This window comes from Bubalus kerabau, chromosome 16 (genome assembly GCF_029407905.1).
Source record: "Bubalus kerabau isolate K-KA32 ecotype Philippines breed swamp buffalo chromosome 16, PCC_UOA_SB_1v2, whole genome shotgun sequence".
Classification (NCBI taxonomy): domain Eukaryota; kingdom Metazoa; phylum Chordata; class Mammalia; order Artiodactyla; family Bovidae; genus Bubalus; species Bubalus kerabau.
In genome coordinates this window covers 68501187-68515862 of record NC_073639.1, presented here as the reverse complement: position 1 = coordinate 68515862, position 14676 = coordinate 68501187, and the positions used below count along the sequence as shown (strand labels likewise).

The following is a 14676-nucleotide window of genomic DNA, read 5'->3' as shown; positions in this document are numbered from 1 at the left end:
CAGCATTGTCTGATACAGTTCTCAGTGTCTGCCGAGAAAATATTTTAGAGACTTATATACCATCAAACTGGATTTAAAGACAGAGAAAGCGTTCACACTTCACTTTCACTGTTAAGACCAACAGACAAGGCAGATCTCCATGGTGATAGAAGATTCTGTAGCTCGAGGCAGTGGTGAAATAAAATATCACAAAACTATTCGCACACATTGTATGTACCAAGGTCCATTTCCTTGAGTTTGTACTACAGTCATGGGGCTTCCCTGGTGGCTCAGTGGAAAAGAATCTGCCTACAGTGCGGGAGACACAGGTTCGATACCTGGGTTGGGAAGATCCCCTGGAGGAGGGCATAACAACCCACTCTAGTATTCTTGACTGGAGAATCCCATGGACAGAGGAGCCTGGTGGGCTACAGTCCATGGGGTCGCAAAGGGTGGGACACGACCGAAGTGACTGAGCACGCATGTACTACAGCCATAAGATACTGGGGGATACTGGATCAAGAAACTACATAAGACCTCTCTGTACCATCTTCGCAAACTCCTATAAATCCATAATAATTTCAAAAATTTTAAAGTTTATTAGTATTGGGGAAAATCAAGCATCCTGTCCAAAGCTTCTAAAATTCCATTCAATACATAAAAGGTAACCTTTGCTGCTGCTGCTGCTGCTAAGTCGCTTCAGTCGTGTCCAACTCTGTGCGACCCCAGAGACAGCAGCCCACCAGGCTCCCCCGTCCCTGGGATCCTCCAGGCAAGAACACTGGAGTGGGTTGCCATTTCCTTCTCCAATGCATGAAAATGAAAGTGACGATGCTCAGTCGTATCCGACTCTCAGCGACCCCATGGACTGCAGCCTACCAGGCTCCTCTCTCCATGGGATTTGCCAGGCAAGAGTACTGGAGTGGGTTGCCAGAGTCACCTGGAAATAGCAGCTAAGTTCTCCCTGGAGATAAATGCTGGGGGCAAGTCTATTCACCTCCTCCCTTCATCTGTTTCTTCCACATGTATTGTGAAACCAAAAGCCTCAACTGAAAACCAACTGCTTTTTGAAGGACCTTCCTGGGGGCAGCGCCTCACAGTGTGGTCCCAGCAACCGAGAGGGACGCGCGAGGAGCCTGCCAGACACGCCTGGGCCGGCCCGCAGGGGACTCACAGATATAATCCTTCACCGCTCTCTCGAAGAGGTCGTACACGTGCTCCCGGTCCAGGCCGTCCATGGCCATGCTGATCTCGTCGTGCAGCCACTCCAGCCAGAGCTCTGCAAGACACCCGCGCCCTGCGTCACTGCCCATCCCCCGGTCCCGCCCAAAGGCAGGCTGAGAGCAGGGCCCGCACCTCCAGGCATCAGCACACAAAGGTTCCGTCTGCCCCATACGCCCTGGCCCAGTTCACAGAAATTCAGTTCTTACAACCTGCACTAGGCCCACACGAGGCTGACACACAAAGGTTTCATCTGCCCCATACACCCTGGCCCAGTTCACAGAAATTCAGTTCTTACAACCTGCACTAGGCACACACGAGGCTGACGCTGCCAAGTAAGAGCAGATCACTGAAGTCATAATACCCCTCCAGCTATGGGGCAGTTTATATTCTGCAAAGTACTTACACACTTTCTCTTTCAATATCTATCAAAATCCTGTGAGGCAAGCAACAGTAACATCAGTAACAATGGCATCTATCCAAGCATTTATGACACGCTGAGCACGTGTTAAGTGAGGCACACAGAATGCCTTGTGCGCAGAAACTACTGTTATCCCCATCAAACTGTTGGGAAAACTGAGTCTCAGAACACTTATATAATGTTCTTAATGTCACACAGCTAGAAAGACATCTGAAAGGCAATCAGATTTCAGCTTCTACACTCCACAGTCATGCTTTGTGGGAGGGAAAGGGGGACAGAGCTGGATCTAGGATCTGTGTTAACTCACTTGTCCCTAAAAGATCGATTACATATACTCATGGAGATTTAACTACAAAGATGCTTGGCATAATCACATTTCATAAGCAAGTTAAGAAGAAATAACTTAAATGCCTAACTACTGTGGAACAAATAAGGTATGAAACATTTAAATTAAACCTGCTTATGAAAGTGTAACTATACTATAGTTACAATTATCCGTTTCTGAGAGAACAGATTAAATACATAAATACCAGAATGGGAAGCAGAAAGGGAATGGGGAAATTTTAATTATATAGAAATATTTTATCATAACATTATGATAAAGAAATCAAGATTTGAAACGTGGACTCGGTATTGCATGACCACAACTATATTTAGCAAAATCCTAGAAGATGATAAACTAAAAGTCGCTGACTTTGGATGGATTTTCTTCCTTCCACTACACTTATCCCAAATTTTTTATAAGTAGCATGTCCCACTTTCAGCACGGGAAAAAAGACCCTTCAATTCTCTGTGTTTATGAAAGTGGCTCGACTGCAAAAGCGCTACCTTCGGTCAAAGGGAAGATCTCGCTCATCTTCTGGCGTGCCATCCTCACTTTGGTCAGCTCCCCTTCCAGCCGGAGCAACCGGATCAGGTCCACGTGGCAGTTGTAGTCATAGACGTTGATAGACAGCTGGAAGGAAAAGGAACACAGGTGGAAATTCAGAATGCGATCATCAAATAACTCAGCTTCTGTCACCACTGGCGAAAGCGCACGCCTGCTATAAGCACAAAATATGTGTTTTCTGGAAGAGACACAAAAACAGCAAGGCAACACTTCCCTCAGGAAGATGGAGAAAAACATACAAGAGACTTTTTTTTTTCTTACCACACCACTCGGCATGTGTGATCTTACTTCCCTGACCAGGGATTGAACCTGGGCCCCTGGCAGAGTCCTAACCACTGGACCGCCAGGGAATTCTGAGAGACTTTTTAAAATAAATGTAACACTCGGAGCCTAGTGGGCTGCCATCTATGGGGTCGCACAGAGTCGGACATGACTGAAGCGACTTAGCAGCAGCAGCAGCAGCAACGCTCCTTCAAATCTGTTACAGGCCCCAGAACACACTTGGTTCTCCCAGAAATACAGGAAACCGTCTAATGAAACAAACACAGTGTGACCTGAGGCAAGTCACTCACTTTTCTAAGCTTCCATTCTCTCATCTGTAAAATGGGATACCCCGCCAGATGGTGAGAATTCTGAAAGGTAATTCAGTATCACACCACAGCACATGCCAGGGACATGTAATTAAGAGCGCTTTCCTTTTACTGAACAAACAAATGAAAATCCTACCAGGAGAAACAAGAACGATGACAGACTGGTACCAGATGAAGCTGAGTGACAGGCACAAAATGATTCATTTCAAACTTTTCAAACTAAAAGTTAATAAATTAAGATCACTGCTTCCAAAGATACTGGACATCTGAAACAAAGGAAAACTAAAGGAATCTGTCACTAGCAGGCTTTTACTCTTAAACAGCTAAAGGAACCTCTTCAAAGAGAAGGAAAATGGTAAGAGAAATCTTGGAGCATCAGGAAGGAAGAAAGAGCAGAAATACAGGTAAGCACAACAAGTGAACCTTCTCGACTCTTCTAAATTATATGCGATAACGGAAATAATTTTAAGACTATCTGATACCCAAAACAATGACAAAGGAAAAATGGTAAAGAGACCTAAATGGGAGGAACATTTCAACACTTGACTCAGGGATAAAACACAGATACCATGTAAATCAAATACACTGAAATACTCAAAGCAACTACTAAGAAACTATATAGACCAAGACTCTAAAAACTGGTATGAGTAACCAAGCTGGAATCCAAAGAATGTTCAGGTAACCCATACAAAGGCGAGAAGAGAGAACCCTGAGAACAAGAAACACAGGAAATAAACAGAAAAGAATAAAATGTCAGGCTTTAGACCTAATATATCAGTTCAGTCGCTCAGTCGTGTCCCACTCTGTGACCCCATGAATCACAGCACGCCAGGCCTTCCTGTCCATCACCATCTCCCAGAGTTCACTCAGACTCACGTCCATCGAGTCAGTGATGCCATCCAGCCATCTCATCCTCTGTCGTCCCCTTCTCCTCCTGCCCCCAATCCCTTCCAGCATCAGAGTCTTTTCCAATGAGTTAACTTTTCACATGAGGTGGCCAAAGTACTAGAGTTTCAGCTTCAGCATCATTCCTTCCAAAGAAATCCTAGGGCTGATCTCCTTCAGAATGGACTGGTTGATCTCCTTGCAGTCCAAGGGGCTCTCAAGAGTCTTCTCCAACACCACAGTTCAAAAGCATCAATTCTTCGGCGCTCAGCCTTCTTCACAGTCCAACTCTCACATCCATACATGACCACTGGAAAAACCATAGCCTTGACTAGATGGACCTTTGTTGGCAAAATAATGTCTCTGCTTTTGAATATGCTATCTAGGTTGGTCATAACTTTCCTTCCAAGGAGTAAGCGTCTTTTAATTTCATGGCTGCAGTCATCATCTGCAGTGATTTTGGAGGCAAGAGTGAATGTCGACGTTCACTCTTGCCATCTCCTGTTTGACCACTTCCAATTTGACTTGATTCATGGACCTGACATTCCAGGTTCCTATGCAATATTGCTCTTTATAGCATCGGACCTTGCTTCTGTCAACAGTCACATCTACAACTGGGTATTGTTTTTGCTTTGGCTCCATCCCTTCATTCTTTCTGGAGTTATTTCTCCACTGATCTCCAGTAGTATACTGGGCACCTACTGACCTGGGGAGTTCCTCTTTCAGTACCCTATCATTTTGCCTTTTCATACTGTTCAAGGGGTTGTCAAGGCAAGAATACTGAAGTGGTTTGCCATTCCCTTCTCCAGTGGACCACCTTCTGTCAGATCTCTCCACCATGACCCGCCCGTCTTGGGTGGCCCCACGGGCATGGCTTAGTTTCATTGAGTTAGACAAGGCTGTGGTCCTAGTTTGATTAAATTGACTAGTTTTCTGTGATTATGGTTTCAGTGTGTCTGCCCTCTGATGTTTCAGTAATTTGCAGGTCAGGTGGTCTGGTATTCCCATCTCTTTCAGAATTTTCCACAGTTTATTGTGATCCACACAGTCAAAGGCTTTGGCATAGTCAATAAAGCAGAAATAGATGTTTTTCTGGAACTCTCTTGCTTTTTCGATGATCCAGCCGATGTTGGTAATTTGATCTCTGGTTCCTCTGCCTTTTCTTTACTGAGCCCATCTTCGCATGAAATGTTCCCTTAGTATCTCTAATTTTCTTGAAAAGATCTCTAGTCTTTCCCATTCTGTTGTTTTCCTCTATTTCTTTGCACTGATCGCTGAGGAAGGCTTTCTTATCTCCTCTTGCTATTCTTTGATAATGTATCAGTAATTATCTTTAAAGGACCTGGTCTAAACATGCTAATTAAAAGGCAGAGAGTAGCAGAGTGAACAAAAACACAACCTACCTGAATGCTGATTACAAGAAACTCATTTCAAATTCAAGTAAAAGGATGGGGAGCTTCCCTGGTAGCTCAGTGGTTAAAAAAAAAAAAAAAAAGAAAGAAAAAAAAGTCCACGTGCCAACACAGGAGACGTGACTTTGAGCCCTGACCCAGGAAGATCCCACACACTGCACAACCAAGCCCATTGCTGAGCCTGTGCTCTAGAACCCGGGCAGCCGCAACTGCTGAGTGCTCCTGCCGCAATGACTGAAACCCACGTGCCCCAGGGCCTGTGTCCACAACCAGAGAAGCCACCGCAATGAGAAGCCCACACACCACAATTAGAGAGCAGCCTCCACTCGCCACAACTGGAGAAAAGCCTGTACAGCAACAAAGACCCAGCACAGCCAGAAATAAATAAGCAAATAAAAGTATACAAGGTAGAAGGATGGGGAAAGATCTAGCATGCAACAAACAAAAAGGAGCAGAAGTGGCTATACTAATATCACATAAAGTAGATGTTAGAGCAAAGAAAATGATCAGAGATAAAACAGGACATTACATAATGATAAAAGGATCAACCCACCAGGAAGACAAAACAATCCCAAACATGCAGGCACCAAACAACAGAATCTCAAAATAGAGGAAGCAAAAACTGATACAGCTAAAAGAAGAAACAGACATAGCCAGAATTACACTGGGAATTTCAAAAGCCCCCACTCAGAAACTAAAAGAACTATCAGATTATCAGCAAGGATATAAAAGAACTCAACACCACCACTAACCAACATGATCTAATTGCTATATAAAGAACACCCTACCCAACAATAACAGAGTAACACAGTCTTCTCCAGTGACCAAGGAACATTCACTGGGACCATATCCTGGGCCATAAAACAAACCTCAACAAATTTTTAAAACACTTAATCACCAAGGGTATGTTTTCTGGTAAGAAGAGAAGCAAACTAGAAATCAATTACTGTAGGAATCAATCTCTCTAAACACTTGGAAATTCAGCAATAAAAAAAATTTTTTTTTTTTCCTGTGGCCACATTCTGCAGCACATGGGATCCTAGTTCCCGACCAGGGATTGAACTCACAAACCCGGCACTGGAAGGCAGAATCTTGACCACTGGACTGCCGGGAAGTCCCAAGCAATACACTTCTAAATAATCTATCGATCAAGGAGGAAATCTCAAAGACAATTTAAAATACACAGAACTGAATGAAAATGAAAACACAACAAATCAAAATAAGTAGACTGCGCTAGCACTGTGTGGAGAGGAAACTTACAGAACTAAAGCCAATGTACAAAAAGAATTACACACCATGACTAAGTGGGAGTCATTCCAGGTATACAAGGCAAGTTCAATCTGTAAAAATTAAATCACTGTATTCCACTGTATAACAAAGTAAAAAACAAAATTCATGATAGCGATTAATACAGAAAACAAGCATTCACAATAAACACTCTCAACCTTTGGCTCTGTAAAAGGCTGTCGTGCTCATGCGTGCTCAGCTCCTGGTTGTGTCCGATTCTTTCAACCTCATGGACTGTACAGCCCGCCAGGCTCCTCTGTCCATCGGGTTTGCTAGGCAAGAATTGTGTCTGCTGCTATGACAGACAGATTCTTTACCACTGCACCACCTAGAAAGCCCCGTAAAAGACTGTTAAGAGGCTGCAAAGACAAGCTATAGGCCGGGGTGGGGGCGGTGGGGCGGTGGGGGGGGGGGGGGGGGGCGGCGGATGTATAAACCAAGTATCTGACGAAGTTAACATCTAAAAGATATAACTCCAAACTTGAGTTAAAAAACAAACAATCCAAATAAAAACTGGCAAAAGACATGAACCGAAAATGTATATCCAGAGAAGACACAGATGGCCAGGGAGTGCACGTGAGTAGTGGTCAATGTCAGCAGCTATAAGGAATACACAGACCGACACCGTGATGAGCTGTCGTTACACACCTAGCAGAATGGCCGAAGGGGGCCTTCCTGGCGGTCCAGTGATAAAATCCACCTGCCAACGCAGGGGACACAGGTTGGACCCCTGATCCAGGAAGATTCCACGTGCCTCGGGTCAACTGGGACCGGCTGCCACAACCACTGAGGCCTGCACGCCTAGAGCCCAAGCTCCTCCAGTGAAGCCACCACAAGGAGCCCACACACCACGGCTAGAGAGTGGCCCCCCTGCCACAACTAGAGAAAGCAAGGGGTCCCAGCATGGCCAAGACTACATGTTTTTAAAGAAAGGAAAAAAAAACAGAAACAAAACCAAGAGTGGCCAGAAGGGAAAACGAGGGCACCACCAAGTGCTTGAGAAGAGGTTAAAAAATACCAGTTCCCTTTAAAATTCAACATACAACTGCTGTACCACCCAACAAGTGCACCCTTGGGCATTTTTCCAGAGCAGTAAAACCTGGGTTCACGCAAACACCTGTATAGGACTGTGCATAACGGCTGTGCTCCTAACCCACATCCAGAAAGAAGTCAGAGGTCCTTCAATGGGTGAGTGGGTAAACAAACCATCGAACACCCACGCTATGGAAAACTACTCAGCCATGAAAAGGAACAAAGTAATATACACACACACCTTGGATGAATCTTGAGGGAACTGTGCTAAGTGAAAAAAGCTCCTCCCCAAAGGTTACATACTATATGACTCCACTTATGTAATATTCTTCAGTAATAAAACAAGAGGAGTAGGGATCAGCTTAGTGGGCATCAGAGGTCAGGCTGTGGCTCCATCTGGGTTGCAGGAGGGGCGTCAGAGGTCAGGCTGTGGCTCCATCTGGGTTGCAGGAGGGGCCTGAGGTGGCAGAGCCCATCCGTGTAGTGACTCTGGCAACGTTAATACGAGGGCTGGGAAACTGCACTCCAGTGTACCACTGGGGGAACCCGGATAAAGGGCACACAGGAGCTGTCTATATTATTTCTTGGAACTGCAAGGAAACCTACAATTACCTCAAAACGAAGTTTCATTTTTTAAAAAAAGCTTTCAAATGAGTTAGGGTATGAGTTACTTTAGGTCTATACAACAAAGGACTTCCTTGATGGTCCAGCGGCAAAGACTGCACTCCCAATGCAGGGGGCTCAGGTGTGATCCCTGGTCAGGGAACTAGATCCCACAGGCCTCAACTAAGACCCAGGGCAGCCAGATAAATAATTTAAAAAAAAAAAGTCTAGGGACTTCCCTGGAGGTTCAGTGGTTAAGAATCTGCCTGCCAATGCAGGGGACACGGGTGTGATCCCTGGTCCAGGAAGGTACCACACATGGAGGGGCAACTAACCACGCACCACAACTACTGAGCCCACAACCTGCAACAAAAAAGCCACCGCGGGAAGGCCGTGCACCGCAACCAGACTAGTTCCCGCAACCAGAGAAAAGCTGCTTGCAGCAACGAAGACCCAGCACAGCCAAATAAGTAAGTATTTTTAAAAGTCTACACACTGAGACTAGGTTAGTATCTACTCTTCCAACATCTGCCACATTTCAGCAATAAATATTTCCCTCTCCAGAGATGACAGATGAATGATAATTCATTCAACTAACACTGCCATCTGACAATACACTCTTAGTAATCCAGACACTAGCTGCTGCATTAACCTGCACAGAAGAGGCTCTGTCTCAGCAGATGATGAGTGAAACCGTGGAACAGACACAGGACAAACTGACCAACAGATCACTGGAGTGCCCAGAAACAGACCCCCCCCCTCCCCCGCACACAGAAAGCACATCACAGAGGGACACTGGGGCAGCCACCGAAACGGATTCACGACCCGTGACCATGAGCCCAGTGTGAACAATACTGGCTCTCACACAGCTTCAAGAGTGGCAGTTTATCAGTAACAATGTTCCTTGTAGCTAGTCTGTATTAGGGGGAAAACTGCAGGCAATTCAAACGCCAGAACAACTGAGAAGCTGTGTGCTACTCACACCCTGGTGTGCTGAATACACAGCAGTCAAAACGAGTAACTAGAAGGAACATGGCGGAACCTCAGAAACACCTCTGAGTGGAAAGCACTCCCAGATTACATACTGCATGATACACTTTCTTAAAAGCTCAGAAACAAACAAAAGTATCTGCTCAGGCCTGCATACTTAGTGGATAAAATTATACACTTTAAAAGAGAAGGAAGCAGAAGTCCATCAGGTTCAAGAAAGCAGTCACCCGGGTTTGGGGGTGTGGGGCAGCGGTGAGCATCGAGGCAGGGCAGTGGGAACGGGAGCAGCCGTCTGGACAGGCAGCATCACTGAGGAAGCCCCCCTGAGCGTGAAGGGCAGAGCAAGGGCATGCATCTCTTTACCACCCTCACAATTTACAGACGTGAACTGATCTGTATACATCAAATTACACGTAAACAGGGACTTCGTGGCCCGGTGGCTAAGCCTCCTCACTCCGGGTGCAGGGGGCCCAGGTTCAACCCCTGGTCAGGGAACTGGACCTCACAGGCGGGAACTAAAACAAAAGATGCCACGAATCCTGTGTGCTGCAACTAAGACCCACACAACCACATAAATAAATTACATGCAAACAGATAATAATCAATAACACATAAACCCACGACCCATAATTTTTTAAAAAACCTTTAAGCAACTGCTCATGACTGATAAAACTTGACAGGCTGAACCCACCCCATGATTACGTGATGGGCTGAAAAAGGTCAGAATGCGGTCAGGACACAAGTGTTCTAACGCCCCCCTGTTCTGTTTCCCTACCTATACTGGAAGGCACTAGAGTGCACCTCTGGATCTCAAGTGCGCTCCTGTGACACAGCGATGTCTCAAAATCCACATTCAAGCGTGTCAACAAGTAACAACAGCGAAAGAAGAGAAGACGGTGAGAGGCGCACTGTCCTCATGAAGGCATAGGCATGGCTCTCCACGTCACCCCATCACTCCAACTCACCTGGGTCTGAATGTGTTCTCTGAGCACGAAGGGCTGGGGAGTCCTGGGAGTAACATCTACGCAAGCCCTCCTGTGACCACCACAGGGAGGTCAGCATTGAAATGTACAAAACCCACTGAAGCAATGTCTCTAGGATGGTTTTTGGTCTAAATTTCTGATTTTTAGGCCCAAATGATGAAGATACTGTATATGGAGAGGCACTCTGGGAGTATGTACTTTAATACACAAGGACATGCATTGTAGAGACCTTTCAGAGTTCGACCAGAGCTGACAAATGCACACACGTGCCGATCTAGTCCCGTCTCAGAACATCGCCAAGGACAAGGGACACTTCAAAGAGAGAGGTGGCCTGGCCATCGCGCAAACGCTCTGCGACAGGTCTCCTCATGCCCTGACAGCACAGCCTGGGACTGGACTGGGGAGGGCGGGACAGAGAGGTGACAGGCGCCCACGACCTGGACTGGACTGGGGGAGGGCAGGATGGAGAGGTGACAGAGGCGCCTCTTGGGGACCGCGCTCAGCCCAATCACGGGAAGGGACCACGAGGTGCCGCTTCTAGTTTCAGCCACGACCACACACACAGTGGGACGTCTTCGCTTCTGTTATCTGGACATATTTCACAGCTGACTGTGTGCTTTCATAAAAACACTTGGGGTGAGAAGCGGAATTCAAACACGACAAGGCCGAGCACTTCACGGGCCTCTCTGGAAGTTACTGACCATCACGCTCCACCAGGAGAGTCGTTACAGCAAGAACTAGAGGCTGGGATTAAGAGGACGTGGGAGGGAGTTTTGGAAACACTGGGAAAGTCCATTTCTGGACCCCAGGAAGAGGATAAAGCCAAAGCCTCTTCAGTTCACCATCACCTGCCGGATCCCATCCTGTGTGGTGGCCTGAGGTAGGGTTGGCAAGTACACACCACCAGTGGCAAGGAGACCTCTGCCCTGACCTGTCCTCCACTCTAGTAAGCAAAATACCCTCATTGAGGGTTTAATCCCTCCACTTCCGAGCCTCCCCTTCCCCTCAACAGGTAATTCTATTTCCCTGATTAAGCAAGCTAAGGGCTCACTGAAAGGCCAAAGGCCAGGGCAACAGACTGCCACCAGGACACAGTCACAGGCGGCCTGCCACCTCACATTACGCTGCAACTGCTGAACGAGTCAGAGAATGAATGGACTTCAGCATGCTTGTTTATGAAAGGCAGCAACAGTAACCACCTGCCTACCCTGGTTGGTTCAGATGGGATGACAAACGAGACAGATATACCGAGAGAAGATATAACTACTTCGCAACTTAACAGGAACGTCACCACCAGAGAGGACATTATAAGGAATCTCACACCCAGCCAAGTTAACTGAGAAACCCAGGCTACCAACCCCACATCACTAAGTGATTTCATAGCCACTGTGGCATTCGGTCTACAGACAACCTTGAAAAGTTCAAATGCTCTTAGGCCTAACTCTGACCAAAACATTTCATCAGTCCTTTTGAGTCTCCGTGTCCTCGTCTGTGAAACAAGACGGAGCTCCGTCTCTTCCCCTCCAAGACTACTCCACTCTCTCCCCTCCCTGTCCTGGGACCCACCGTGTGGACCACATCCATGGGGGCTCTGGGTCTCGGGCTTCCAGCAGGATTTGTCCAGTAGGCCATGTGGATGTGAGGCAGAGGTAGGTCAGGGTACTTCTTGCCCACCCCACTCCCTGATGGGAAACGGGGGCTACCTCCCTGGAACAAACGTCTCAACTCCTCTCAGGGATCCTCTCCACGAACTATCTAGAAAACCAGTCACTCCATCACCTCTACAGGACTAAAGGTGGACACCTAAAGGTCCTGCTACTACTAGCCCTGGGGGACCAAACCTTTGCTCCTGACTTCCCTGCCCTAGACTCAGTAGCCTCTCCATTGCTGTGCTGTGCCCAGTCTTGTCCGATTCTTTGTGACCCCACGGACAGTAGCCTGCCAGGCTCCTCTGTCTATAGGATTTCTCAGCCAATAATACTGGAATGGGTTGCCATTTCCTTCTCCAGGGAATCCCCGTGACCCAAGGATCGAATCCTCATCTCCTGCATTGGCAGGCAGATTCTTCACCACTGAGCCACCTGGGAGGCCCAGTCTCTTTACGGACCTTTACTCCAAACTTTCCTGACTTGAATGTGCCACCTATTTCCTGCTGGGATCCTGGATTACATAGGACACACCACAACCTGTACCTCCTAAGGTTACAGATTAGAAATCACATAGCTACTATTGCCAGGCCCCGAGCCCTGATTACCGTTACAACTATTCTCTGGGCGGGAACCGTTTGTCCCAGTTTACAGAGTGGCGGATGAGAGACGTTAAAATATCGGCCCCAGCGCACGCAGGTGTGGAAGAGCTAGAACTGGGGCCTTAGCCTCCAGACGATATTCCGTTTCTATTATCACCGTCACGGTCACTATTTTCCCTACCACGCCAGAGCTCCTTATCTTCGTCATTCCTACAGGCAAACAACTCTTCTTGGAGGAAAAGAATCTTATTTCTAGGCCTGGACACAGTTGACCGGTATGGCTAAGAGCGGGAGTTGCGAAGTCGATTCAAAGTTCAAAGCCTGACTCGCCACTTGCAGAAGTGTAACGGTGAGCAAGAGAATTCCCTCCACCGGGAGCCTCAGGGTCCTCCCACAAAACGGGAAATACAGCAATCCCCTCGCCGGGTTCTGGCGAGGGTTCAATAGGATAACGCTTGCGAAGCACCTGGCGAGCAGTAAGCGCTCCGAGAACCGGAGACGCGCTGGGAAACTGAGGTTTGGAGGCCTTGGCGCTTTTTATTACCTCCGAGGACCGAGGAGGTGGGCTGGGGGCTGGGAACCCGAGGGAGAGAGCCCGCCGCCCCCGCCCACGCCCGCGCCCACCTGCTCCTCCAGCCGCTCTATCTCCAGCTGGTTCTTCTCCTCTTCGTCGTACCCCCACTCGTACTCCCCGGGGGAGCTCTCGGCCGAGGAAGCCATGGCGTACTCCTCATCTCCATCGCTCTCACTCACGCCTTCCTCCTGCTGGTCCCACTCTGGCCCCATGGTCTTGTACGTCGCGGCGGCCACGGCCCGCGATAACACCTTCCGCCTCGCCCGAGCCGCCTTAGCCTCATCCTCCTCTCCCTCGGCCTCGGGCCCGGCCTTGGGCTCAGCCTCCGCTTCAGAAGCCGATGCTGCGGCCGCCGTCGCCATCTTGGACTTCCAGAGACTCCCGGGTCCTCACTGGGCCGCCAAAGACCCGCAGTAGTAGGCGCTGCCCGCTGCACGCGCCTGGTCAAAATCACGCTCGTCTGCCACCTGAAGAGAAACTATGCGCCTCGGATGACATGGAAATCTCGAAATACACGAGATTCATGTTATTTTATATACTTTCAGTAGCTCTTGTTTGGAAAAGAAAGCTCACCAACAGGGCATGCATTCCGGCACAACGTCGGACAACAGTTGGGTCCTTAGGCAGGAAGTGGAAGCCATAGAGGCAGCCACGGAGTGAGCGTGATGGTTGTAGTTAAGGGTTTGGCGCCATCTTGAGAAGGTCAAAAATGATTCTTGGAATAAATACCTTACCACCTAGTCTGACATGGCGCGTGATTCAGTCTCCCCAGCAACTGAGCCTCAAACGCGCGGAAAAGTCTTAAGTCCTCAGGGAAGGATCGATTGCACCATTCATGAGAATAACTCATTTCCCAGAGATTCCTTTTTATTTAATGCCTGGCGCCTAGCACTTAAATACACGTGTGAGTTTTGATTTTATAGGATCATATTCTGCAAACCAGTATCAATAAATTACATTAATAAACATTTACTTAGAATCTCTTCATTGCTATATCTTGTGATTTAATCTGTGCCACTTTGCTTTTTAATAGAGACATAAACAAATATACTTTTTAAAATCAGAGCAAAGTATTCTTTCCTTTAGTTAAGCTTCTCACTTTAGAGGTAGAAAAGCCTTGGTGGGTCTATTTATTGCCTTGCTCCCTCATTAGCGAGCTTAATCGTATCGTTTTGGGTTGTTTTCCCAAAGCACCCTAAGTAGATACTCAACACAAGATTTGCTCAATGCATGAAGAACTGTCCTTGAATTAGTACAAAAAAGATCGAGGTTTACAAAGACGCTATCTTTCGCCTAGGAGCACACAGCCAGTTAGGAGCAGAAACGAGATTCTAACTCAGGACTGATCAAGTCAGAATCCCAACTGGGCCCCTCTGGGCAACCTAGGGCAAGTTACTAAACCGTTCTGATCCTCAAATTCCTAAGCTGCAAAATAGAGCCAAGAAGGGTGGACTGATTGATCCTCTGCGCCGAATTAGGAGGGGGGGCTTTGTGAACGCAAAGCTGGGTCCCAATTTCCAGCTCATGGGTCCTCAAGATTCAGAACCCAGCTCGGTGGACCA

General features: G+C 47.5%; 1 protein-coding gene across 2 annotated transcripts in view; it reads right to left on the bottom strand.

The window, feature by feature from the left end:
* The window catches only part of SART3 (spliceosome associated factor 3, U4/U6 recycling protein), a 41837-nt gene extending 27197 nt beyond the window's left edge, over positions 1-14640 (bottom strand). For both annotated transcript variants that reach the window (XM_055550732.1, XM_055550733.1), the window contains exons 1-3: positions 13165-14640; positions 2450-2576; positions 1154-1258 (exon numbers count right to left, since the gene is read on the bottom strand). In XM_055550732.1, the coding sequence (XP_055406707.1) occupies positions 1154-1258; positions 2450-2576; positions 13165-13476 (544 nt within the window). In that variant the 5' untranslated portion in view covers positions 13477-14640. The remainder of the gene's footprint in view (positions 1-1153; positions 1259-2449; positions 2577-13164) is intronic.
* Between the last annotated feature and the right edge of the window lie 36 nt (positions 14641-14676).